At 40.5% G+C, this 25,747-nt stretch overlaps 1 protein-coding gene and 1 non-coding gene across 2 annotated transcripts; both read left to right on the top strand.

The window, feature by feature from the left end:
- Window positions 1-499: 499 nt before the first annotated feature.
- On the top strand, window positions 500-15,829 carry MGARP (mitochondria localized glutamic acid rich protein). The gene is made up of 4 exons (XM_003820671.6): window positions 500-1,879; window positions 6,566-6,669; window positions 13,230-13,323; window positions 14,941-15,829. The coding sequence occupies exons 1-4, from the start codon at window positions 1,798-1,800 to the stop codon at window positions 15,381-15,383; spliced, it is 723 nt and encodes a 240-aa protein (XP_003820719.1). The 5' UTR covers window positions 500-1,797; the 3' UTR covers window positions 15,384-15,829.
- A 9,586-nt stretch (window positions 15,830-25,415) lies between these two features.
- Window positions 25,416-25,520, top strand: LOC112439635 (U6 spliceosomal RNA). Its single transcript, XR_003027893.4, has one exon. It is a non-coding gene; the product is annotated as a U6 spliceosomal RNA (small nuclear RNA).
- The last annotated feature ends 227 nt before the right edge of the window (window positions 25,521-25,747 follow it).

Below are 25,747 nucleotides of genomic sequence, written 5' to 3'. Positions count from 1 at the left end.
CGAGCAATCCTTCTGCCTCCACCTCCCAAAGTGCTGTGAGCCACTGTGTGTGACTTTTTTTTTTTTTTTTTTTTTTTTTTTGAGACAGGGTCTCACTCTGTCACCCAGGCTGGAGTGCAGTGGCAAGATCTCAGCTCACTGCAGTCTTGACCTCCTGAGCTCAATCAGTTCTCCCACCTCAGCCTCTGGAGTAGCTGGGACTACAGGCATGTACCACCACACCCATCTATGTTGTAAACTTTTTTTTTTTTTGAGACTGAGTCTCGCTCTGTCACCCTAGTGATTAAACTAGTTAACTCTCTTTCTGAGTATCAAAAAACCAATCTGATCATTGGCTTGTACTCTTCTTATGAGAATATGTTAAATATAATTATAATTAGGTTCAGGACTATAACTTCTGAGAAACGTCTATTTACATAGCAAATGAACAAATATTGTGCCTGTTACATGTCAACAGAACTTTAAGCTAGAAGTATTATGTTCATGTCCTTTTTGTTTTTTAATTCATGACCACCAGTAAATCCCTGGACATTCCCACCCACCACCTGGTGGTGGCATTTGCTAAAGGGAATAATTGCCACCTCCCTCAGAGGGTTGCAGTGAAAATTAAAAGAGATAATAGATGTGAAAGTGCTTTATAATCTTTCAAGTGCCAAACACACATAAGGGATTATTATAGTAGGAAATGGTGTCTTCCAAAGAGTAATCATTTAGACGATGTTATAAACGTAATAAATTATTGGTTTCCATATTCAAACCATGACAAGTTCTTGTAGCCACGATGAGACGGAAAACTAATAATTTAGTATTTTTAGTTGATGTGTTTTTTTGTTTTGTTTGTTTTGTTTTGTTTTGGGGTTTTTGTTTTGTTTTGCTTTTGAGACAGGGTCTTGCTCTGTCACCCAGGCTTGAATGTAGTGGCATGATCTCGGCTCACTGCGACCTCCGCCTCCCGGGTTCAAGCGATTCTCCTGCCTTAGCGTCCCGAGTAGCTGGGATTACAGGCCCGCGCCACCACTCCCGGCTAATTTTTTGTATTTTTAGTAGAAACGGGGTTTCGCCATGTTGCCCAGGCTGGTCTCCAACTCCTGACCTCAAGTGATCCGCCTGCCTCGGCCTCCCAAAGTGCTGGGATTATAAATGTGAGCCACTGCGCCCGGCCGCTGATGTGGAAATATTAATTTCACATCCCATAGAGGAATATACAGTGTTTTTGATATTTTAAAGTCGTTTTAACAGTGAGCTGTCTAGAAATTCAACCATTGTCTGCAGATTTTCTTACGATTCTGAGCATCGCCCAGTGCGCTAATGGAAGGCTGAGGCTACCCCTTCGCTCTTCTCATTTTTAAGAAACTTCCAGCTATCCTTCCCTCTCCTAGGAAAGCTAACGGAATGCAGGAGATAAAATGGTTTCAGATTACATCCAGCGTGATAAACTGTGTCCTTGTCTTAATCTCGTCCAATTCCCAAAACATTTCCAGCTTGCTGTGAGGAGTTACATTCAGTGGTACAGAATGAGCCAGGCAGGCGACGGCGACTTGTAGGTTCCCCATCCCTTTTCTGAGATGCCGCGGTCAGCTCTAGAGACCTCAGGGATAGCAACAGAGCTGGAGATGGGTTAGGGGAGGATGGTGAGGACTACAAAGGTCTCCCCACCTCCCGGGGGCCGCGGAGGCGGGGCTGGATGAAGGTCGACGTGCCTCCTCCGGGCGGGGCGCTGCCAGGCTCTCAGCCTCTCTGTGGAAGGGCAGCCTGCGCCTGGGTACCGAGGCTGCTGCGCGGCGGACAGCGGGCGCGATGTATCTCCGCAGGGCGGTCTCCAAGACTCTGGCGCTGCCGCTGAGGGCGCCCCCCAACCCCGCGCCGCTCGGAAAGGACGGTGAGTAAGGAGGTCTAGCCCGGAGAGGAGGACGGGCGCCTCGGGTGCAGATTTCGCCCGCGCCCGGGTACCGGCCGGCACCCAGTTGGCCAAACCCGACCCAGAGCAGCAGAAGCCTGGATTGGAGGTCGATGAGATTGGGGGAGACTCCCGGGAAGACGTCCCGAAGCTCCTGCAGACTTTGGAAGTAGGGAACTTTTCCAGGGTGCCTCAGAGTCCAGATTATCTGGGTTCGCATCCTGATCTTGGACAAATGGCTTAACCTGTTTCCTCATCTATAAAATGAGGGCGATGATGGTTTTCCTTTTTAATGAGTTAATGTATGGTTAAAAGCACTTAAAAACGTGCCTGGCTGACAAAGTCGCAGTTTACCACTTTTATTGTTAGAGGCACCATTCGCTCTCCAATCTCCTGAGGAAGCAGAGGAACGGTGGGAAGGTGGACGCCGATCAGCGAGCGGGCCCGGCAAGCGCTGGGAGGCAGTGAGGCAGGGCCCGCTCAGTGGACGCTGGGCGAATGTTCGTGGGGTAAATAAACCTAACCCTTGGCAGGGTCTCAGCAGCCTGAACCCCGCGAGCGCCTGGCTCTGAGATCCACAACCCCCAAAAAGGAAGCGGCCTTCGGGGCACTTTCCTTTGAGGTTGCAGGTCGTCCTGCAACTGCTTGGCTCTGTAGTCCAAATATCGACACCTTTGGTTCTGAGGATACGCGAGAAAAAGCAGAATACTCAGCAATTAACTAAAGGGGGAGTTGCAGTGTGAACTGGAAGCTTATTAAATAAAAACGGACATATAGGAAAGCGCTTCGTATAGTGCTGGGAACATAGTAGGTGCTTAATAGGTGTGAACAAGGAAGATTGTTTTTCTTCTGGGACCAGGCTTGCGCTCCAGGGCGGTTCTGCCCCAGCCGCTTTTCCCTAGTCCCCATCCGTCACCCCTCTCTCTTCCACTCACGATTGGGGGACGGCTCTTAGACAATATCGTGAAGGGTTCTTAATGCTCTCTTCACTTAGCCTCACTTTCTGAGCCTTCCGAGATAATTTTACCCCAGAGGGTGGATTCCAGCAGGAGAGAAAGACGTGCGCGGAGAATTCCCTGGGCCAATTTTTTTTTTCTTCACGTTGATTAGGCCTCTGTTGGTGGTGGTGGGAGGGAAGGACGGAGGTCTAACTAACTCGCTTTATTTTTCTTGTAAAATGCTGGTGGAAGGAAGTTATCCCTCAAGTATCAGAAATAAGACATCTTCGTTTTCCTAGATCTTTATTGCCTTTATTTTTCTAGACCTTTATACCAAATGATATAGAGCTTTTAAATATATATATACACTGATGAAGTAGGGAGAAGCCATTTATTTTAAACTTCGGAAGATAACGGGACTGTTCTGTTGAGAACGGGGAGAAAGATTAGTCCTCTGACCGTGGCCTTTCGTTTTATCTGTCTGCGTTCCCCACCGACATCATGCGCGCGTGCACGCACACACAAACACACACACACACACGCACCTTTTTTTTGTAGCTGCAGAAATTCCAAATAATTTTCTTCCCAATTTGCGGCAAAATAGAAGTAGTTTAAAAATTTTAAATACGTATCTAGCAATGCTGCTTGTAAAGGTACTGGTCTTTCTCTGATTTTCATCTAACTACTATTTTTGCAGCACTTAAAATGTATTTAAGAACTAGTATTGATTGGAAACAAATTTGTCTTCAGTCGTGGACATTACTTAACCTTTTGTTGATACTTTCTACTTTGATGAAAAATAATTTTTTTCAGTTTTATTGAAGGAAAAATTTTTAACTGTGTCTCATCACATTTTGTTCTCTCCTTTTTGCTTTTAAAAGGGTAATTTTATTTTTTTGAGACAGAGTTTCACTCTTGTTGCTCAGGCTGGAGTGCAATGGCGTGATCTTGGCTCACCACAACCTCCGCCTCCCGGATCCAAGTGATTCTCCTGCCTCAGCCTCCCGAGTAACTGGGATTACAGGCACGGGCCACCACACCCAGCTAATTTTGCATTTTTAGTAGAGATGGGGTTTCTCCATGTTGGTCAGGCTGGTCTTCAACTCCCAACCTAAGGTGATCCACCTACCTCGGCCTCCCAAAGTGCTGGGATTACAGGTGTGAGCCACCGAGCCCAGCCTTAAAAGGGTAACCTTTTAATGAATAAATAATTTAGATTTATAATAGATAATTGGGGAAAAACAGGTAAAATAGAAAATGGAATTCACCTGTAATCCTACCACTCAGTGAACACAACTAATTACGTTTTAGTATATTTAGTTTTCCAGACCTTTTTTTTCCCCCTCATTCCTTCCTTGTGCACATTATTTCCACAAATCTTGGATAGTCCCAGAGTATTTTGCTATGACTTTTCACCTAATACATTGTAAATATTTTCTCATGTAAGTAAATATTGTTCTGCAAAAGTTATGTCTATTTGTTTCACATTGTATGAATGTGCTAAAATTTGTCTAATTAATCCTTATTGAAAAATTTCTCATTTCATTGCCTTTTTAAGTAACTTGTCCATCATTGTATTTGTATTTAAGTCTACTTAAATCTCTGGTAATTTTAGTTCTATTTAAAAAATATTTCTGATATTTTTGTCTGTTTGAGAAATATGAAGGCTATATATTCCCTATTTGATCACAGATGTACTTTTAAGCCATCAGAAGTCCCACCACAAGTCAAAGCGATAACCTCTTCTCATAGCCTTTGGGGCACATTAGAAGGAAAAAAATTTTTTTCCAAGAAACGGCCATTTATATCCAAACTAAGAACATAAACAGGAAATCGTTGTGATTTTGCTACTATGAAGGTTTGTAAGCATGTCTTAAGATTCGCCCTGTGCAAATCATAGCCTTCCACTAGTCCCTGCACCCCTATACTTTATGTTAGGCCACATCAAATTGCAGGTTGGACATGCTTAATCCAAAAATCTAAAACACAAAATGTTCCAAAATTAGAAACTGAGCACTGACATGATGCCACAAGTAGAAAATTTCACATGTAAGTACTTAACACAAACTTTGTTTCAAGCACAAAATTATTCAAAATATTGTATGAAATTACCTTCAGGCTATGTGTGTAAGGTGTATACGAAACATAAATGAATTTTTTGTTTAGACTTCAGTCCCATCCCCAAGATATCTCATTATGTGTATGCATATATTCCAAAATAAAGAATATCCAAAACCCAAAACACTTCTGGCCCCAAGCATTTTATTTTATTTTAATTATTTTTTTGGAACAGAACCTTTCTCTGTTGCCCAGGCTGGAGAGCAGTGGTACAATCACAGCTCACTGCAGGACTCAAGTGATCCTCCTGCCTCAGCCTCCCAAAGTAGCTGGGACTACAGGCACATACCACCACTCTCAGCTAATATTATAAAATTTTTTTGTAGAGATGGGGTTCACCACATTGCCCAGGCTGGTCTTGAAATCCTGGGCTCAAGTGATCCTCCCACCTCTGCCTCCCAAAATGTTGGGATTACAGGCATAAGCCACTGCACCCACTGCTAGCATTTTAGATAAGGGATATTCATCCTGTACTTTGTACCTTCTGGGTCACGAATCTCTCATGCTTTTATACGTTACACCTTCTGCCTCCAGTGCCATTCCTCTTTCCCTTATTTTCCTTCAAAACTCAGGTCTCTTCTATTATGACAACTACCTTGGCCAGCTAGTTGAGTTTTACTCTGCCTGTAGCTTGGCTTAACACTTATTACATTTGTCATACTGTATCACAATTATTTATATGTTCATACCCTCCTTCTAGACTGTGAATGGCTTGAGACTAGGGACCTTATCTGTCTTGTTCACGGTTATATTCTTAATGCTTCTAACAATTCCAAATACGTAGTAGATGCTCAGCTGTGTTAGTTGAAAGAATACATAAATGTGTTTATGTCTTTATCTTTAAAATAAAGAATTTGAGTTGTATATACTTTAAGCTCCTTCCGACTTTAAGTTTATTGTAAAAATTTCAATTCCAGGGCATTATAGGATATGCAAATGTTAGTACTACAAAATAAATGTTTAAATATAATAATATAGTACCTTTATCTGTTTCTATTAGTTTATACAGAATTGTACTTCTATTTCAGATACAACCTTACTGCAACATTTGGCTTAAAAACGTTTTATCTGCCCATATTTGCTTTATAAGAGAAAAATTGAGATTTCTTTCTATACCTACATGTGTATTACAGATTTATAGAAATATGATGGATTTCAACATAAATGCTTGATTTAACATATAAATACAAATGGTATTACATTTTAGGTATAAACATACTGAATTCATTTTTTAAAAAATAATATTTTCACTGAATCCTGTAGTGGAGTACATATAGTACATGGCTTTCTCTTGCTAATGTGCACTTCATTTGGCTGTTAAAATTTTTTAGTGCTTTTGTCATTTCTCCTTACCCACACCTGCACCCCTTCCAAGAAGGCATGATGCTCAGCATCAAGATGACAGGTTTCATGAGTGTTTATCAAATTAGATTGGGAGACTGTCAAGTGGAATTATTACCCAGCCTCGTAATACTGTATTCCCTTAAGCTAAAATCACTTGATGTTAATAGATTCTAGGTTCACTGAGTAGAAAAATTTTGAAAGATGTAATTATTTAAAATAGTTTTGCTCAACTAGTGAAGCTAACTGTGTTTAAACGTTTTTTTCCTAGCATCTCTGCGCCGGATGTCATCTAACAGATTCCCTGGATCATCTGGATCAAATATGATTTATTATCTGGTTGTAGGCGTCACAGTCAGTGCTGGTGGATATTACGTAAGTGATTATATAACCACAGTGCTCAAGAATTCATGTATTTTGCAACTCATGGTAAAGCTCAAAGCAACGTCAAGATCAGGACATGAGATTAATTAAATATACAACATAGCAATAGATTTAAGTGTCATTAAGCATACACATCTGAAAAATAGGTGGCAATCATTAGAAATACAGGGTTTTCATAAGAATATATTAACTAGACTATTATGAAGGTTTTTCTTTTTTAGTTTATTTTTAAGTTTTATTTCATTCGAACCTCAGCTTTCTAAATTATGAAGATTTTTGTATTTGTAAAGTCAGCATTTCTTAATACCATTAATATGGATGATTTTCAGTAAAAATAATTTTATTATAAATGCTAATAGTGATAGCTGATACTTGAATGTTTATCATATGCCAGACTCCTGGATCATTTAATAATTACAACAAGTCTACAAGGTAGGCACTATTATTAACATTTTAAAAGAATTATTTTGAAAGATTAACTTAAAAATTAATATAGGAGCTGGGTGCAGTGGCTCACGCCTGTAATCCCAGCACTTTGGGAGGCTGAGGCAGGTGGATCACCTGAGGTCAGGAGTTCGAGGTCTGCCTGGCCAACATGAGGAAACCCCATCTCTACTAAAAATACAGAAATTAGCCAGCATGGTGGTGTGTGCCTGTAATCCCAGCTACTCGGGAGGCTGAAGCAGGAGAATCTCTTGAACCTTGGAGGCTGAGGTTGCAGTGAGCCAAGATCACATCATGGCACTCCAGTGTGGGCAACAGAGTGAGACTCTGTTTCCAAAAAAAATTAATATAACTATTAAAAAAATTAATAGACCTTTTTTAAGAGCAGTTTTAGGTTTACAAAATAATGAGCAGAAAGTACAGAAACTTCCATATACCCCCTCACACCCCCTCCTCCTTTCCCCTATTAAAATCTTGCACTGATGTGGAACATTTGTTAAAACTGACAAGCCAATATTGATATATTATTATTAACTAAAGTCCAGGGTTTACATTAGGATCCACTCTTTGCGTTGTATGTTCTGTTTTTACAAATATATTACAATATCATACAGAATAAATTATAGTGTCATACAGAGTCATTTCATCACCCTAAAAATCCCTCTACTCCACCTACTCATTTCTCCCTCTCTCCTCCCAATCTTTTTACTGTCTCCATAATTTTTGTTAGTTTTAAATTTTCACACAGTTTTATTATTTGAAAAATTCATATTTGTTCATAAGTTTTTAAAAAATGCAATATAGACATATATAAAGTGAAAAGCATATTTTCCTTCCCAGTCCCCATGTCCATTCCCTCCAGGTAAACACTGTAAGACAAAGGTTTTAATAGTGAGATTTTGGGACTAAAATAACAGACATTTTTTAGTTAAGTAAGATAAGACTTGAGTCATTCACCATTTTGTCATAAACTTTCTAAATCAAAATATAATCTTTATTAAGAATAAAAGTAGGCCAGTCATGGTGGCTCATGCCTGTAATCTCAGCACTTTGGGAGGTCAAGGTGGGCAGATCACCTGAGGTCAGGAGTTCAAGACCAGCCTGGCCAACATGGTGAAGCCTCATCTGTGCTAAAATACAAAAATTAGCCAGGCATGGTGGCAGTGCCTGTAATCATAGCTACTCAGGAGGCTGAGGCAGGAGAATCACTTGAACCCAGGAGGTGGAGGTCGCAGTGAGCCGAGATTGTGCCACTGCACTCCAGCCTGGGTGAGAGAGCCAGACTCTGTCTCAAAAAAAAAAAAAAAGAATAAAAGTAATGCGGTGGCTCATGCCTGTAATCCCAGCACTTTGGGAGGCTTGAGTCCAGGAGTTTGAGACCAGCCTGGGGAACACAGTAAGACCTCATTTCTACAAAAAAAAAAAAAAAAATTAGCCCAGCGTGGTGGTGTGTGCCTATGGTCCTAGGTACTTGGGAGGCTTTGATGGGAGGATCGCTTGAGCCTGGGAAGTTAAGGCTGCAGTGAGCTGAGATTGCACCACTGCACTCAAGCCTGGTCAACAGAACAAGACCCTGTCTCAAAAATAATAATAATAAATAAAAAAGAATAAAAGTAGAGCCTGTAGTGGTGGCTTACGCCTATAATCTCAGCACTTTGGAGGCCAAGGCAGGAGAATTGCTTGCAGGAGTTTGAGACCAGCCTGGCCAACATAGCGGGACCCCATCTCTACAAAAAATGTAAAGAATAAAAGTAGAATAAGCAGAAATTCTTTGTAAACTCTAAGAGTACACAGTCACTATATTTTGGTTTGGACCTACGGAAATATGAATAAAGCCAGGCCAGTGGCTCACACCTGTAAACCCAGTGCTTTGGGAGGCCAAGGTGGGTGGATCACGAGTTCAGGAGTTCAAGACCAGCCTGGTCAAGAAATGGTGAAACCCCATTTCTACTAAAAATACAAAAATTAGCCAGGCGTGGTGGTGGGCACCTGTAATCCCAGCTACTCTGGAGGCTGAGGCAGAGAATTGCTTGAACCGGGGAGGCGGAGGTTGCAGTGAGCCAAGATTGCACCACTGCACTCAGCCTGGGTGACAGAGTGAGACTCCGTCTCAAAAAAAAAAAAAAAGAAAGAAATATGAATAAAGAGATAGATGTTTAGTCATAACTAGAAGCAGTTTCATAGGACTATGTAAGATGGCCAAACCAAACCAAACCAAAATACATATTCTAATCCTCAGAATTTTTTTTTTTTTTTTTTTTTTTTTGTGGGGACAGAGTCTCGCTCTCGTCCAGGCTGGAGTGCAGTGATGCAATCTCGGCTCACTGCAAGCTCCACCTCCCAGGTTCACGCCATTCTCCTGCCTCAGCCTCCTGAGTAGCTGGGACTACAGGTGCCCACTACCACGCCCAGCTAATTTTTTTGTATTTTTAGTAGAGATGGGGTTTCACTGTGTTAGCCAGTATGGTCTTGATCTCCTGACCTCGTGATCTTCCTGCCTCGGCCTCCCAAAGTGCTGGGATTACAGGCATAAGCCACCAAGCCCGGCCTAGAAATTTTTTTAAGGCTAGTCGTAATCTTCAGAATTTTGAGAGCCTCAAGGAGTCAGGAAACTGCAAACTTGTCACTTATATTGTTGTCCTCTACTAATCTGCCAGCTTTCACTCGTGCCCAGATTCCTTTGTTTCTGTCATCTTTCTACTGTTTAATGTTGAATTTATGGCTCAAACCCACTCTAGTTGAGGTGTAGGCCACCAAAAAAAAACAGAGATTGGGACTAGGCCATGTGATAGGCTGGGAAGCTAGAAGGATGAATTTCATTTGGACATCACTATACCCCTGATTATATTAATATTTACCAGTGCCAAAAACAAACTTTTCCAGACTGCTAACTCATTGGTTGCAAAAGGAATCTTAAACTAAAAGGTCATATACTTATAAACCAGCCATCCCTGAGAACCCTTTCTGGCCTTGTTCTCTCACAGTAGGGATGGAAGTTGTTCCCTTCCATTTCTAAGATTATGTGATTTTAATCTCAAATTAATTGCCAGGAATCTTAGGCTACTTTCAGGAGGAAATGCTGAATGTGAGGCACTCCAAAACCTGTATACTCGTTCTCCCCTTCCATTCCATGTCCTGTACTAAAATAATCTCTATATTAGATTTTTATGAATTGACCCCACAGATGCTTAGTAGCCAAAAGCAGTTTTCCATTTGCAATCAAAATCCTCGACTATTAGGGGTCATTGGAATCTGAAAGAGGCCCAGATCACTCCAGTTTTTTTGAGGGTCTGGGTATATATATATATATATATATATATTTATTTATTTATTTATATTTGAGACAAAGTCTCACTCTTGTCCCCCAGGCTGGAGTGCGATGGCGCAATCTCATCTCACTGCAACCTCTGCCTCCTGGGTTCAAGCGATTCTCCTGCCTCAGCCCCCTGAGCAGCTGGGATTACAGGCGCCTGCCACCACGCCCGACTAATTTTTGTATTTTTAGTAGAGATGAGGTTTCACCATGTTGGCCAGGCTGGTCTCGAACTCCTGACCTCAGGTGATCCACCCGCCTCGGCCTCCCAAAGTGCTGAGATTACAGATGTGAGCCACCATGCCTGGCCTGGTCTGGTATATCTTAAAAAGTAGTACCAGACTGGCTTATTAAAATTGTAGTATATTTTAAATGCTTATACTTAATAAATACTTAATATCATTTGTAAATAACTGCCAAAGTCTAAATTTGAGACCCTCTCTTTTAATAGGCCTTTATTCTACTCTGTGCTCGACTGTGCTGGATTTGGAAAACCTAGATTCTTTGGGCCACACATTAGGGTGAATTATTCTAGTATTGTATCTCTTCAATTCTCTCTAAAGTTAGTCTTTTTTCTTGCCTTGTGTTTCAGCCCCTTGAGCAATGAGACTAATGTCCCTTGGAATGTTGTTCCTGGAATGATCCTTTCAGGGATGTGAACTTGTGTACTGGTTCGGTTTGTGTACTGAGAACTGGGGATACTGACTTATCATATTGGTCCTATAAGGTATCAGGAACACACACCCTATTCGGAAAATATTCCTTGCTTTTATACAGAAAATGTTTATTATCATTCCTGTTGATCATATTTGCTCTGTATGTTTCAAAGCCAAATGATTCAAGTCTGAGTTCACTAAACCCCGGGAAGTTTGCTATAAAAGGGTCACTTTACATCACTTCTACCCGACATTACAGATTTTCTTTTATTTTCTTTTCTTTTTTTCAGACGGGGTCTCGCTCTGTCGCCCAGGCTGGAGTGCAGTGGTACGATCTCTGCTCACTGCAAGCTCCACCTCCTGGGTTCACGCCATTCTCCTGCCTCAGCCTCCCGAGTAGCTGGGACTACAGGCACCCGCCACCACGCCTGGCTAATTTTTTGTATTTTTTGTAGAGATGGGGTTTCACCGTGTTAGCCAGGATGGTCTCCATCTCCTGACCTCATGATCCGCCTGCCTCGGCCTCCCAAAGTGCTGCGATTACAGGCTTGACCCAGATTTTCTTTCTTTTCTTTCTTTCTTTTTTTTTCTTTTTTTTTTTTTTTGAGACAGAGTTTCCCTCCTTTCCCAGGCTGGAATGCAATGGTGCGATCTTGGCTCACTGCAACCTCTGCCTACAGGGTTCAAGTGATTCTCCTGCCTCAGCCTCCCGAGTAGCTGGGATTACAGGCATGCGCCACCACGCCCGGCTAATTTTGTATTTTTAGTAGAGACCAGATTTCTCCATGTTGGTCAGGCTGGTCTCAAACTCCCGACCTCAGGTGATCCGCTGGCCTCAGCCTCCCAAAGTGCTGGGATTACAGGTGTGGGCCATTGCACCCGGCCCCGACATTACAGACTTTCTATTTTCACGGCATAATTTTTACACCGTAAAATTGTTTGTAATTAAGTAGTACAATTTTTAAATAAGGTACTTGGTTTCTGATGGTTAAAAATTTAGAAGACACTATATATAAATAAATTTTAGAAATCTATCATCTTGCCATTAAAAGTTAAACCACTACCAACATTTTCTTAAAAGCTAAATTAATACAAACAATAGTAACTGAATAATGAGATTTTCATTTTTTATATCATTTTCTAATATGAATACAGGCCAAAGAAGACTACTTAAATATAAAATGAAAGGAAGCCTGCACATTTTGTCTATGTTTAAAATAGCTTTCTTCCCAATACTGTTTCTTTCTTTCTTTTTTCTTTTTTTTTTTTTTTTGAGATGGAGTTTTGCTCTGTCGCCAAGGGTGGAGTGCAATGGCATGATCTCGGCTCACTGCAACCTCCACCTCCTGGGTTCAAGCAATTCTCCCACCTCAGCCTTCTGAGTAGCTAGGGCTACAGGCGAGCACCACCACCATGCCTGGCTGTTTTTGTATTTTTAGTAGAGATGGGGTTTCACCATGTTGGCCAGACAGGTCTCGAACTCCTGACTTCAGGTGATCCACCCACCTCAGCCTCCCAAAGTGCTGGGATTACAGGCATGAGCCACCGCACCCAGCCTGATTCCAGTTTTTGACTATTACAAATAAAGGTACCATGAACATTTGTGTACAGGTTTTCATGTGAACCTAGATTTCCATTTCTCAAGGATAAATGCTAGAAAATATTTGTATATGCCTGTCAGGATATTCTGGTTGTAGCATAATTCATTTTTTTCTTCCTTGTTTTTAGTTATCTTTGGCTAAGATAGTGCATCTATTTCCTTCCCTTTTAAAAAAATTTTATTTTAGGTTAAGGTGTACATGTGCAGGTTTGTTAATAGGTAAATTATGTGTCATGGGGGTTTGATGTATAGATTGATTTGTCACCCAGGTAATAAGTATGGTACCCAATAGGTAGTTTTTCTCTCCTCATCCCCTGTCTCACCTTTCTTCCTTTTTAAAGCATTCTATTTAATAACAAAGATTTCCAAAAGGGAAGTAAAAGAGTAAGTGGTGTGCACTGATTTCTCTTCTTTGCTACACTGGGATTATGGTTTAAACTTCTAATGGTGATTACAGGGAGACTTGAGTGTACCTTTGGATGTGGCGTGACAAATCTTAAAGCTCAAGAAATAAACCTAAGCATACATTTACTTTCAGGCTTACAAGACAGTCACATCAGACCAAGCCAAACACACAGAACATAAAACAAATTTGAAAGAAAAAACAAAAGCAGAGATACATCCATTTCAAGGTAAATGAATTTCTTAATTTTATTTATTTTTTGAGGCACTAATTTCCATCCACTTAGTCTAGCAATGAACACTATTTGCTTTTGGCTTCTTTCCTAGCTTAATCCAGAATGACTCTAGGTATAAGTTCATTTAGAAAGGAAAAGTTCAACTGAAACCTGAAGAACACTGTTACACCTTTTGGATGAATGCATTTGACAAATGAACGTTTTACATTTATATTGCTGACCAGTGACTTTTGACTCCTTTGTGTGGTAATATTATTTTCCCCTGCTCAGGCATCCACCCATGCAGGCATGAGCTTTCATTTTTCTCATTATCTAAAAATAATAATATAACAAATTGTCTTTCAGTTTTGGCTAAGACCACCTGTGTGCCTTTGTGCAAACAAGGTACATTTGACATAATAGAATCAGTTGTGTATAATGAGTCCTTCAGTTGATAAAATGGTGACCATGGGAACAGAAACTTTATATTTTCACTCTTTCCTTCCTTCCTACACTTCTTTTTCCCTCCCTCCCTTCCTTCCCCCTTCCTTTCCCCCTTCCCTCCACAGGCTCTCCCTCTGTCAACCAGGCTGGAGTGCAGTGGTGCAATCATAGCCTACTGCAGCCTTGAACTCCTGGGCTCCAGCAATCTTCCCATCACAGCCTCTCAAGCAACTAGGACTACAAGCATGCACCGCTACACCCAACAAATTTATTTTTTATGTTTTGCAGAGACAGGGTCTCACTATGTTGCCCAGGCTGGTCTTGATCTCCTGGCCTCATGTGATCCCTCCTGCCTCAGCCTCCCAAAGTGCTGGGATTACAGGCATATGCCACTATGCCTAGCCACTTCTTGCTTTAAACCATACTTTTTTCCAAGCTATTATTATCAATTACTATGATCACTATTTAGGGATAGAGATATTAGGGGCTTATGAATCAGTTTTAATCTGTCATGACAATAATAAGAAACAGAATATCATCAATACATATTATTGAATATAATCATGCGGTTGTTTATAATACTAATAAGCATTTGCATAGAGCTTTTTATTTTAATCCCCTTTTCATATACAATATTTTAATTAATCTTTACAATAACCCTGTGCAGTAGATATTATCAATACCCTATTTTACAGATGACAAAAATGAGATTGAGAGAGGATTAGTGATTTCTGAGTCACCAGCTAGGAACTTGGCTACTCTTCCATGCTGTCTCATATGAAAGGTGAATAGGATAGCTACTTATTTTTGTATTCTTCATATTTGCCTAAGTAATATATTCAAGTGTGTTTTTTTTAAGTTCAAAGAGTTTACAGAAAAGCAGATCCCCCATTTTCCCTCCAAGAGGCAACCAATAGAACCAGTTTCTTGGAATCCTCCTGGAGAGTTTTTGCAAATACAATTATCTAGGCATACAACTTACCCCGCTCCTGCTCCAACCTCATTTTGCCCTAACAATAGTAGCAGACTGTATACATTGTTCTTTTTTGGCTGTTTCACTTGAGAGTCTACCTTGAAGACTGTTACACATCAGTGCATGTAGTTCTTAGGTGTTTAAACGACCGCAGTGTTTCATTGCCTTCCCACGATCTTTAAATTAATACCTTGCTTAATGACTGATTCTTAAAGGTGAAAAGGAGAATGTTGCGGAAACTGAGAAAGCAAGTTCAGAAGCCCCAGAAGAACTTATAGTGGAAGCTGAGGTGGTAGATGCTGAAGAAAGTCCCAGTGCTACAGTTGTGGTCATAAAAGAGGCATCTGCCTGTCCAGGTCACGTGGAGGCTGCTCCGGAGACCACAGCAGTCAGTGCTGAAACCGGGCCAGAGGTCACAGATGCAGCGGCGAGGGAAACCACGGAAGTAAACCCTGAAACAACCCCAGAGGTTACAAATGCTGCCCTGGATGAAGCTGTCACCATCGATAATGATAAAGATACAACAAAGAACGAAACCTCTGATGAATATGCTGAACTAGAAGAAGAAAATTCTCCAGCTGAGTCAGAGTCCTCTGCTGGAGATGATTTACAGGAGGAAGCCAGTGTTGGCTCTGAGGCTGCTTCGGCTCAAGGCTAATCTCCAGCTGGTAGACATTTCAGCAACAAATGCCATAGGGTGTCTGATAAGTGCTTTTGTGTTTTTAGTACACTTAGTTTAAAAAAAAAAAGACTTATTTTCTAGAAAACGTTAATGGGTCTTGAAGATTTTTGGCATCCACTGATAGATTTTAGGACTGAGAGACTTGAGATTGTACATTTCTTACTACTCTTCTACTGTCTGAGATCAGAATATGACATTGCAGTAAAGAGCTTAAATAGTTTCATCTTTGGTTTTTTTTTCTAGACACTTTTCTTTTATCCCAGTCATCTCTGAATTTACATTTTATATTAAAGAAATTGAGCTATCCATACAACCTGTATTTACTTTAATTTCACTATGCTTTCAGCTTACTTTATTGTATGATATGTAGGTCTAAAATATAGTTTGAGTCAAATAAAATTAGAAAAGCTTTGGTGCTTCTACTTTTTTCACTAATATTTGCATGTACAAATAATACATATTAACATACAGGTACATAACATCACATGAGAAATGTAGGCTTTCGTAATATTATTGAAGAAAGAGCATATAATCTATGGAGAACCCTGCATGTAACAATATGTATGCCCTCTCCCATCTATAGTACTTACACAGGGGACTATGTAGATATTTTCTGTTTCAGTTCAGTTCAAACAATATTTATTGAAGATTAGCACTTTGTGCCAGGAATCTTTCATTCATTCGCGTGTTCAACAAATGTTAGCTGAGCACTTACAACATAATAGGTATTGTTTTAAGTGCTCCCGGTTTATATTCTAGAGTGGAACCAGGTAAGAAGACAAATGAGAAAATGATATAGTGTGTTAGGTACTGATAAGTGCTAAGGATAAAAGTAATGAAAATAAAAGGATTGTAAGTGTTAGTTTGAGGTGGAAGTTGTAATTTTAGATAGGATGGCCAAAAGAGGCCTTACTAGGAAGGTGTCTTTTGCGTAGAAACCTGAAAGATATATAAGGGACCATCTAATGGTAGGAGTTAGGGGAATCAGCCAGGTAAGGGAACAGAAAAGGGAAAAGGATCTAAAACAGGATCCTGCTGGGAATTTGAGGAATTGCGAGGTGGCCAGTGTGGCTAAAGTGGAGTGAAAAAGAGGGAGAGTAGCCAGAGATGGTCTCAGAGAGAAAGGGAGTGGGTAGGCAGGGTGGGCTAGATCATGCAGGGTCATGTAAGGTTTTGGCTATGGAGTAAGTTGGGAAATTGTAGTGGACACTGCCGATGCTCTGCCTAGATCCCCTTAATTGGACCCCTTAACTGGGTACATTTATCCCCAGCTGCTATGAGTGTTACACCCCACACCCCACCCTCACCATAGGCAGTTCACAACCAATGACTGACTGCCATAGTATTACAAAAGATGGCACCAACTCTGCAGTACAATTGAATAGTTCATGCTCCAGCCCACCCCAAGGAGCAGATTGAAGCTGGTCTCCAGCCGAGATGACTTCCCTGCTTAGCTCTTCCCCCTGCCCTTTTCTGCTTTCCTCCCTCCATTCTCCGGGGAATACTCTTCTCGTAAAAGACTGGCCAAAGAATCCCTGTTTCTAGGGAATGTCACTTTAGATCATTGGTACTGCATGTGATCCTACGAAGCAGGCTCTAAGAATAGGATTCTGGAGTTGTTATCATTCTTCAGCTAGAGGGCAATGAGACCTTGCCCACACATACAAATGCATTTTCCTCCATTTTCTACTAAAAATAACAGAAACATACTCAAAAGGGATTAAATGACAAAGATCATTATTACATAACTAGATAGATTGTTATTATATAACTAGATATCCAGGGTTGGCTTATTTCGTGGCTCAGTCATCAAGACCTTGGTTGTATCTGTTGTCCTGCTCTACCAAGAATGTTTTGGGCAAGGCACAGTGGCTCACACCTGTATTCCCAGCACTTTGAGAGGCCAAGGCGGGAGGATCACTTGAACCCAGGAGTTTGAGACCAGCCTGGGCAGCCTGGTCTCTACAAAAAAATTAAAAAATTAGCCAAGTGTGGTGACAACTGTCTGTGGTCCCAGCTACATGGGAAGCTGAGGCAGGAGGATCACTTGAGCCCAGGAAGTCGAGGCTGCAGTGAGTCATGTTCATGCCACTGCACTCCAGCCTAGGCGACAGAGCAAGACCCTGTGTCAATAAAAATAGAATGTTTTGGCTTTATCCTTCTCATAATCATAGGATGAATCGCCACAATTCTAGGTATTTTATAGAGTCTACTAGGAGTGTTTCAAAAAAAAAAAAAAAAAAACACAGGCCAGGCAAGGTGGCTCACGCCTGTAATCCCAGCATTTTGGGACGCAAAGGTGGGCGGATCACCTAAGATCAGGAGATCGAGACCATCCTGGCCAACATGGTAAAACCCCATCTCTAGTAAAATACAAAAAATTAACCAGGAGTGGTGGTGCGCACCTGTAGTCCCAGCTACCCAGGAGGCTGAGGCAGGGGAATCGCTTGAACCCAGGAGGCAGAGATTGAAGTGAGCCGAGATTGTGCCACTGCACTCCAGCCTGGCGACAGAGCGAGACTCCGTCTCAAAAAATAAAAATTAAAAAAAATAAAAAAAGAGTTTCCTCATCTTAAAAAACTTCATACTTTTTTATTCTAATGTTTTATTGTATAAAATTTCAAACACAAGTAGTGAGAATAGTATAATGAATCCTCATGTGCACTACACCCAGATTTACCAATTATCAACTCGTGGCAAACCTTGTATTCATATTCCTATCCATTACCTTTGACCACCACAACTGAGGGCCCACCTACAGCTAACACTAATTTGAGACATGTGAGTAAGGTTATAAAGTCAAATCTATGATACTGGATATATGTCTATAAAATAATAATAATTGTTTACTATTGTTAATTATCTAGTCAATGATCAAATTTTCCTCAACTGCTTCATAAAGGATTTCCCTCTCCCTTCAGTTTGTTTCTTAAGTCAGAATCCAATTAAAGTCCACAAATAGGTGGCCGGGCATGGTGGCTCACGCCTGTAATCTCGATACTTTAGGAAGCCGAGGCAGGCAGATCACCTGAGGTCAGGAGTTCAAGACCAGCCTGGCCAACATGGAGAAACCCCCATCTCTACAAAAATACAAAAATTAGCCAGACGTGATGGCGGGTGCCTGTAATCCCAGCTACTTGGGAGGCTGAGGCCGGAGAATTGCTGGAACCTGGGAGGCGGAAGTTGCAGTGAGCCGAAATCACGCCATTGCACTCCAGCCTGGGCAACAGAGTGAGACTCCATCTCAAAAAAAAAAAAAAGTCCACAAATGGTAAATACATCTTTAAGTCTCTTTTTCTACAGGTTGCTCCTCCATCTCTCTTCTACTTTTCTTTGCAATTTATGGTTTCAATAAAGTGACTAATTTGATCTGTAGAATTTTTCACTCTGGACTTCGCTTATTGCAACCACATGTGTTTGTCTTCTTTTAACATGTTCCTCTCCCCCATACTGCCTATAAATTGGTATTTAGATTTAGAGATTTGATCAAAATCCTATTTATTTATTTATTTATTTTAGGGACAAGATCTTGTTCTGTTGCCCAGGCCAGAGTGCAGTGGCACTATCATAGCTCAATGCAGCCTCCAACTCCTGGGCTCAAGCAATCCTCCAAACTCAGCCTCCCAAGTGGCTGGGACTACAAGCACATGCTAATTTTTAAAATTTTTTTATAGAGACAAGGTCTCTCTATGTTGCCCAGGCTGATCTTGAATTCCTGGTCTCAAGTGATCCTCCCACCTCAGCCTCTCAAAGTGCTGGGATTACAGGGGTGAGCCACTGTGCCTGGCTTTGGCAGGAATTATTTGTAGTTCATGTTCATACATCCATCAGCAGGTGCATAATATTTGGTGCTTTTCTCTTCATTATGTTAGAAGCCATTGATTCATTATTTTATTAGCAGTTGTTAAATAGTGATACCCTTTCTCTATATTCTTTCCATCTGTTCCTTCCACTTTCCAATACAGAATCATTTTGGCTTATCGTTCTTTCCATTTTTTAATATAAACTAGATATATGTATTTATATATACCATATAGCATATATAGTATATATGTTATATATAGCATATATATAGCTTATACAAAGAAAAAATGGAAAGAACGATAGGCCAAAATCCTTCTTTCTTAGCTATATATATAGACAGAGAGCTTATATATATATATAAGAATATATATATATTAAGAATTTCTTATATATAAGAATATATATAAGAATTTCTTATATATAAGAATATATATAAGAATTTCTTATATATAAGAATATATATAAGAATTTCTTATATATAAGAATATATATAAGAATTTCTTATATATAAGAATATATATAAGAATTTCTTATATATAAGAATATATATAAGAATTTCTTATATATAAGAATATATATAAGAATTTCTTATATATATAAGAATTTAGTCACAAATTCTTCCCATCCTTTATATGTATAATATATAAACTATATATATTACATATATTATTATTTTTCTTAAATAAGCAGTAATTTACTATACGCATACATTTTTCTACCTTGCTTTTTGCATTCAAGTATATGCCTGGAGATTACTCTAAATTGTAGATAATAATATTTCTCATTGCTTTTCATGGTTGCATAGAACTACGTTGTGTGGGTACCATGGATTGTTTATTCAACCAGTCTCCTACTGATGGACATTTGACTTGTTTCTAGTATTTGCTATTACAAATAGTGCTGCAATGTATAGCTTCATGCATATATATTTTTGCCACTGTATCATTGGGATAGATTTCTGAAAGAGGGATTACTAGGTCAAATACATTTGTAATTTTGCTGCTATTACCAAAGTCCTTTCATAGGAGAACTACCATTTTACATTCCCAAAACAACAATGTATGTGAATGCCTGTTTCCTGTTTTACACACAGTAACAGCAATGTATGTGAGTGCCCTAACATTTGGGTTTTTGCTCATGTGACAAACGAAAAATACCTCAGTGCAGTTTAAATTTGCATTTCTCTTATTAAGAGGGAGGTCGGGGCCGGGCGCGGTGGCTCATGCCTGTAATCGCAGCACTTTGGGAGGCTGAGGCGGGCGGATCACGAGGTCAGGAGATCGACACCATCCTGGCTAACATGGTGAAATCCCATTTCTACTAAAAAATACAAAAAATTAGCTGGGCGTGGTGGCGGGCGCCTGTAATCCCAGTTACTGGGGAGGCTGAGGCAGGAGAATGGCGTGATCCCAGGGGGCAGAGCTTGCAGTAAGCCGAGATCGCGCCACTGCACTCCAGCCTAGGCTACAGAGCCAGACTCCGTCTCAAAAAAAAAAAAAAAAAAAAAAAAAGAGTGAGGTAGGGCTGGACCCGGTGGCTCACTCCTGTAATCCCAGAACTCTGGGAGGCTGAGGTTGCAAATCGCTTGAGCCCAGGAGTTGGAGACCAGTCTGGGCAACATGGTGAAACCCTGTCTCTACAAAAAGTACAAAACATTAGCAGGGTATGATGGTGTGCGCCTGTAGTCCCAGCTACTCAGGAGGCTGAGGTGGGAGGATTGCTTAAGCCTGGGAGGTCAAGGCTTCAGTGAGTCATGATTACACCACTGCACTCCAGCCTGAGTGACAGAGTAAGTCCTTGTCTCACACACACACACACACACACACACACACACACAAAAGTGAGGTTGGATATTTAAAAAAATTGTCTTTTTTTTTTTTTTTTTTTTTTTAAGATGGAGTCTCGCTCTGTCACCCAGGCTGGAGTGCAGTGGCGTGATCTTGATTCACTGAAACCTCCTCCCCCCAGGTTCAAGGGATTCTCCTGCCTCAGCCTCCTGAGTAGCTGAGACTACAGATGCCTGCCACCATACTCGGCTAATTTTTTTTTTTTTTTTTTTGAAACGGAGTCTTGCTCTCTCTCCCAGTCTGGAGTGCAGTGGCTCAATCTCGGCTCACTACAAGCTCCGCTTCCTGGGTTCACGCCATTCCCCTGCCTCAGCCTCCCGAGTAGCTGGGACTACAGGCGCCCGCCACCATGCCCGGCTAATTTTTTTGTATTTTTAGTAGAGACGGGGTTTCACCATGTTAGCCAGGATGGTCTGGATCTCCTGACCTCGTGATCCGCCCGCCTCGGCCCCCAAAGTGCTGGGATTACAGGCGTGAGCCACCGCGCCCAGCCAGTCAGCTAATTTTTTGTATTTTTAGTAGAGACTGAGTTTCACCGTGTTACCCAGAATGGTCTCAATCTCCTGACCTTGTGATCCACCTGCCTCAGCCTCCCAAAGTGCTGGGATTACAGGTGTGAGCCACCGCGCCCGGCCAAAAAAATTTTTTTAATATACTTTTTTTTTTGTAGCTACAGGGTGTGACTATTTTCCCTAGGCTGGTCTCGAACTGCTGGCCTCAAGAGATCCTCCCGCCTCAGCCTCCCAAAGTGCTGGGATTACAGGCATGAGCTACCACACCTGGACTTTTTTTTATGGTTAGGGACCATAAAAACATTTTTTTTTTTAATGGTAAGGACTCTATGCATTTCTTTTTCTGCAATCTGTCTGTTTACATCTCAGTGCATTTTCCTGTAGTGTGTCAGTCCTTCCTTCTTCTGTTTTTTAGAAGCTCTTTCTATGCTAGGGACATTAAACTTTAGTCTGTGATATAAATTACAAATATTCTTCCAAGTTTGTGATTTATCTTTTTATTTTACTTATGGTATGTTTGTAGTATAAGATATTTTTATTTCAGTGTAATCAAATTGATCAATCTTTTTATGTATTGTTTCTGAATTTTGAGCCATTGTTAACCTAGTAGATTGAAAAAAAATAGTCACTAATTCTTCCCACCTTTTTGTATACACTCCTGTTAATTGTGACTTTAGGTCAGGCATAGTGGTTGACACCTGTAGTTACAGCACTTTGGGAGGCCAAGGCAGGAGGATCACTTGAGCCCAGGATCTTGAGACCAAGCTGAGCAATATAGCAAGACCCTGTCTCTACTTAGAATTTTTTTTTACTTAAAAAAATTTTTTAAAAATAAAAAAGAAATGTGGCTTTACATCTCTTCCCATCAAAAGATAGAGACTGTTTCTTCATTCCCTTGAATTTGGGCTGGCCTTGTACTTTGTTTTGACCAACAGAGTGCTATGGAAGTGACTTTCTGAGCTCTCACCCTTTTGAAATCCTGATACTACCATGTGAAGAAGCCTGAGCTACTCTTCATGAGAAAGAGAGATCATATGGAGAGAGGTGCCCCATCTACAGCTAACACTAACCCCAGATGTGTAAGTGAGGCCATCCCAGACCATCGAGCTCCAGCCACGATGCCACATGACTGCAGTTATATGAATGACCCCAGGGGAGACCAGAAAAGAACTACCCAGCTGAACACAGACCAAATTGATGACCCGCTAAATTGTGAGCAAATAAGATGGTTGTGTTCTAAGCCATGAAGTTGGGGTAGTTTGTTAAGTAGCAATATGTAGTTAAAATACTTAGGAAATAGGGCAGGCTCAGTGGCTCATGCCTGTAATCCCAGCACTTTGGGAGGCCGAGGCAGGTGGATCACCTGAGGTCAGGAGTTTGAGACCAGCCTGGCCAACATGGTGAAACCCTGTCTTTACTAAAAATACAAAAATTAGCTGGGCGTGGTGGTGGGCACCTGTAATCCCAGCTACTTGGGAGGCTGAGGCAGGAGAATCACTTGAACCTGAGAGGTGGAGGTTGCAGTGAGCCCAGATCACGCCATCGCATTTCAGCATTCCAGCCTGGCTGACAAAAGAGAAATTCTGCCTCAAAAAAAAAAAAAAAAGAAAGAAAGAAAAGAAAAAGAAAAAATGCTTAGGAAATAAAACAATTTTGAATATGACACACTTTTTTTTTTTTTGATTTAGTATCATTGCTTTTCACATTCCTCAATGGGAATGAAGAAAGAACTAGCTGTGCCTAACAGAAACAGATTTTGTCTGGCTTAGACTTGTGGCCAATTGGTACCTTTTCTAAATTCTTTTCAGAGCTGCTAAATGCTGAAATGTGACTGCATATAGAAGAATTTTTTTTTTCATTTTAAAATTCAGTATTATTTTAATGCTGAGGCAGGAGGCTCACTCAAGGCCAGGAGTTCAAGACCAGCCTGGGCAACGTAGCAAGACCTCATCTCTACAAAAAATTTAAAAATTAGCTAGGCATGATGGCATGCGCCTGTAGTTCCAGCTACTCAGGGGGCTGAGGTGGGAGAATCACTAGAACCCAGAAGTTGGAGTCTGCAGTGACCTATGGTAGCACCAATGCACTCCAGCCTGGGCAATAGAGCAAGACCCTGTCTCAAAATAAAATAAGATAAAATAAAATGACGCTTTGAAACAGCAGCTATCAAATCCAAAAGCAGCCTATGTTTTATTGATCTTTTTTGAGTTTAACAACCAGAATAATGAAGGTTTAACAACAGTATTCCATAAAAAGCGTTTTTACTCTTATACCATTGACTGATCTTATTTATTTATTTATTTTTGAGATGGAGTCTGGCTCTGTCGGCCAGATTAGAGTGCAGTGGCATGATCTTGGCTCACTGCAACTTCTGCCTCCTGGACTTAAGTGATTCTCTTGCCTCAGCCTCCCAGAGTGCTGGGATTAGAGGCATGAGCCACAGCACCTGGCCTGACTGATCTTAATATTAAAAAAGTACTATATATTGAAGAAGTCAAAGTGAGATAGAGTGTGAGGTATAGAATATGAAATGATTGCAAAAGATAAAAATTGACACAGAAGCCTGGGTGCGGTGGCTCACGCCTGTAATCCCAGCATTTTGAGAGGCCAAGGCAGATGGATCACTTGAGGTCAGGAGTTCCAGACCAGCCTGGCCAACATGGTGAAACCCCGTCTCTACTAAAAATTCAAAAATTAGCCCAGTGTGGTGGTGCACGCCTCTAATCCCAGCTACTCGGGAGGCTGAGACAGGAGAACTGCTTGAACTCGGGTGGCGGAGGTTGCAGTGAGCCGGGATTGTGCCACTGCACGGCAGCCTAGGCAACAGAGTGAGACTCCATCTCAAAAAAATAAAAAAATAAAAAATTAATTAATTGATTTAAAAAACAGGCACAGAATCAAATAATTCAGTTACTTCTCTTTGATGTAGACAAGAGATATAAAGGAAGCCTAAATTAGAAAATCTAACACATTTTCCAAACACTGACATGACCATAAAATTTAAATATTAATGTATTAATGGCTGGGCATGGTGTCTAATGTCTGTAATACGAGTGGCTTTGGAAGGCTGAGGTGGGAGGATTGCTTGAGGCCAGGAGTTCAAGACCAGCTTGGGCAACAAAGAAAGATCCTATCTTTACAAAAAAAAAAAAAATTGCTGAGTGTGGTGGCACACACCTGTAGTCCCAGCTACTCAGGAGGCTGAGTCAGGAGGATCACTTGAGCCTGAGGATTCAAGTCTACAGAGAGTTGATCACACCACTTTACTCTGGCCTGGGCAACAGAGCAAGATCCTGTCTCAAATAAATAGATAAATAAATAAATATTACCTTAATTGTGAAAAAAATGTATGCAGCAGTCTTTAACAATGGAGCTGAGATAACTATTTTTGTCCATTTTTTAAAGTGTGAATTTTCTATTACAAAGTACAGTATACTCCACAGCCAGTTTTTGAGAGTTCAAGCTGGATTCAGGGGAGATTACGTTCTGAATGTGTTAGTGGTTTTGGTGCCAACTATTTGTCCTGTCAGATAGCATTCATTGACTAGAAACAACACTGTCTAGTATAATAAAACATATTATATAATGTTTTTCTCCAGTGAATAGAATCACTAAAAAAATTTCTAGAAAAAAATTATTTTATTTAGCTTTTAGAGTAAGATTTTAGTGAACAAGTTGGAAGAATTATGAAAGTTAAATATTATTTGAATTTCACACATGGATATATAATTTCAAATAATCATTGCTCAATTTAATAATTAAACTAATAAAAAACTCATTTTCTGACATTATTTCTTATGGATAGTGATTTCCAGGGGAAAAAATGGATTAAGGGTATATTAGCAGCTCACTTCGGCAGCACATATACTAAAATTGTAATGATACGAAGAAGATTAGCATGGTCCCTGCAGGAGGATGACATGCAAATTCGTGAAGTGTTCTATGTTTTTAAAAACAAATTAAAAAAGAATTAAATTAGCTTTTCCCTTTATCAAGTGGCATGACGATGAGAAGATTGTGGGCATTACTACTTCCCCTTTAGGAATGAGAATTCTTCACATATCAGAAATGCTTTCATTCAGAACTAGGAAAAGGAATGTTCCTTTGCAGTAGAAGATTCTATGAAGATTGTGGTTATATCTATAATGTCTCAAATAGAAAACAAATAGAATGAAAA

Source organism: Pan paniscus, chromosome 3 (assembly GCF_029289425.2).
Source record: "Pan paniscus chromosome 3, NHGRI_mPanPan1-v2.0_pri, whole genome shotgun sequence".
Lineage (NCBI taxonomy): Eukaryota > Metazoa > Chordata > Mammalia > Primates > Hominidae > Pan > Pan paniscus.
Note: the sequence above shows the minus strand (reverse complement) of the source record. Positions and strands in the feature narration are given on the sequence as shown.